This window comes from Montipora foliosa, unplaced genomic scaffold (assembly GCF_036669935.1).
Source record: "Montipora foliosa isolate CH-2021 unplaced genomic scaffold, ASM3666993v2 scaffold_473, whole genome shotgun sequence".
Lineage (NCBI taxonomy): Eukaryota > Metazoa > Cnidaria > Anthozoa > Scleractinia > Acroporidae > Montipora > Montipora foliosa.
In genome coordinates this window covers 297,501-300,000 of record NW_027179782.1, presented here as the reverse complement: position 1 = coordinate 300,000, position 2,500 = coordinate 297,501, and the positions used below count along the sequence as shown (strand labels likewise).

The window sequence follows — 2,500 nt, the reverse complement described above, 5'->3', positions numbered from 1 at the left end:
CTTGCTTTGGATGACTTTTAAGGCTAGATCGACAGGAATCGAAGTGAACAGGGATACGACGTCGAAAGATACAATTTCCTCGTCTGGTCTGACTGTCTGGGTCTGTACGAAATCTGCGAATTCCTTTGATTTCTTTATCGTGTAGCCATGATCTGAACGTAGGGGGCTGAGCAAAATTCGCCAAATACTTGAAACGTGGTAGGTAGGGGACCCGATACTGCTATTGATAGGTCTAAGGGGTATCGGTGTGGACGGACTGGCCAAGGTGTAGTGGTCGTCTTTTACTGTTAACTGGACTTTATGCACTTTTGGAAGGCCATAAAAAGCAGCCGCCGGAACAGGATCACTGGGTTTGATTTTAAAATACTCTTTCTCCGTTAGGTTCCCCGACTTTTTTAGTTCTCCTAACTTCCTTTGTAGCAAATTGGTGGTGCTAGAAACTGGATTGCGTCGCTTATCGGTCACAGGTAAGTATGTTTTTGTGTCCTGTAACATGGACGATATCTGCTCCTTGTAGTCTACTTTATTCATCACCACAGTCGCATTTCCTTTGTCAGCAGGAAGAACGAGAATGCTGTCGTTTTCTTTGAGTTTTTTTCATCGCCTGTCGCTCACCTTGGCTCAAGTTGCAAGTTTTTGGCGCTTTTGCATTCTTTATGATGTTACAAATATCGCCCCTGACCTCGTCCTTGGCGTCTCGTGGTAGGTTCGATATTCCCTGCTCCACAGCGGTTAGAATCTCCTAACCGGCACACTTCTAGGAGTGATTGCGAAGTTCATCCTTCCTTTTCTGAGGAGTGATATCTCATTGGCTTCCAGGTCTCGGTCCGAAGCATTTACAACCCATCTTTTCTTTATTTTTCTTCGTGTCTGTTGTCATTGACGGTTGGGTCGCCACGCTTTAGTATTTGTTCGTGCCTTGCACGAGTTTCTGTTTTCCTCCCGATGGTTTCGAAGTAAGATGACTTCCATTAGTGTGGCAAATTCTGTACTCGGTATTAAACCGAGTATTTCGTGTTGAATTCTTCCGATAGCGTGCTTAATTCTATTAAGTTTGTTGTTGTGGCACATGCTGATCATAAGTCGTAGATAGCTCCAACCTGCACGACGGGCGACCTCCGTGGCTTTTGGATGACTGATAGGTGGCTTCATTTGTAGAAAACTGAAGGAGTTTTAATCTTTTGCTCTCGTGGCAGAAGCGTAGATGGGACTTGTACCTTGTTTGCTTTGTAAAGTTTCTTTCCAGAACTCTGGCAAGGTGCAGCGTTTCTTTGCCGTAGGTGGTCTTGATGTGTTTAAAAATGTTGTTCTTTTGGCGATCAGTGTTCATCATTTTATAAAAATGCTAAAATTCGGGGCTTACAAAACTGAAGTAAAATTAAAAGGTTTCCCAAAATTTTCTAACCGTATCTCTGGTTCTTCTTCGGGGGACAATGAATCTAAAATTCAAAAATCACTGCTTCTTATTTTGGCTCCCAAGAGATCTTAACAGCGGCACATATGCCCTTGGGAACTCCATTCTTTCATTCATCGCCGACTTGGTAATGGAACACGTCGAGGTTCAGGCTTTGTCAACATTCACGGCTCCCCCCCGCTGGTGGTTCAGATATGTTGACGATTCAAACGCGTGTATAAAGTCGGCAGAGCTTGACAATTTCCATCGCCATCTTAATGCAGTCAATCCGCACATCCAGTTCACAGTAGAGCGCGCCACACCCGTGGACGGTAAACCCACCATCGCGTTCCTGGATACTAATGTATCCACCCTCCCCAATGGTGAGGTTGAGGTGCAAGTATACCGAAAAGCCACCCATACCAACAAGTACTTGGCATTTGATTCACACCACCCTGTACAACATAAGAGATCCGTCGTCAGCACGTTGATGCGCCGCGCGAACACCATCCCATCTAGCGAGGCCCTGAGAACAGAGGAAACATCCAACGTCCAGGACAGCCTACAGGTCAATGGATATCCCACCAAATTCATTGAAAATGCTGCCCAACCAAGGTCTGGTCCACAAAGCCACCATCCTGACCCGGCTGGCCTTGCCGTGGTACCCTATGTTCAAGGGGTATCGGACAGGGTAAAACGCACACTGCAACATTTCAACATAAGGACTGCTTTTAAGCCCATACGCACACTTGCTTCTGTCTTCAAGAACCGAAGGGGACCGTCCATCGGAAGAAAAAAATAGCAGGCATCGTTTACAGGGTTGAATGCAAAGACTGCGATTTCTCCTACATTGGTGAGAGCAAACGGTGTTGGGCTTCGAGGAGAGTGGAACATGATCCCGCGCGCGTGCCGCGAGTAAAGAGTCGGCAATCCGACAACATGCCGAAAGAACCACGCACGACATCCATCCACGCTACGGCCAAATTCTTGAAAGGAATGAAACTAATTACAAGCGCAGAATTTTTCTGGAGTCTTTACACTCAAACATTTGTTTCTGCTGCAATTAAATTCAATAAAATTTTTGGGTAAATGAAACGGAGGATTTTT

The 2,500-nt window shown here is 45.7% G+C and overlaps 2 protein-coding genes across 2 annotated transcripts in view; one reads left to right on the top strand and one right to left on the bottom strand.

The window, feature by feature from the left end:
- Positions 1–531, bottom strand: part of LOC137989772 (uncharacterized) — a 918-nt gene extending 387 nt beyond the window's left edge. The window contains exon 1 of the mRNA XM_068835430.1: positions 1–531. This exon is cut by the window's left edge and continues 387 nt beyond it. Coding sequence (XP_068691531.1) covers positions 1–531 — 531 coding nt within the window.
- Positions 532–1,433: 902 nt separating this feature from the next.
- On the top strand, positions 1,434–2,195 carry LOC137989771 (uncharacterized). Its single transcript, XM_068835429.1, has one exon. The coding sequence runs from the start codon at positions 1,434–1,436 to the stop codon at positions 2,193–2,195; it is 762 nt and encodes a 253-aa protein (XP_068691530.1).
- Positions 2,196–2,500: the final 305 nt, after the last annotated feature.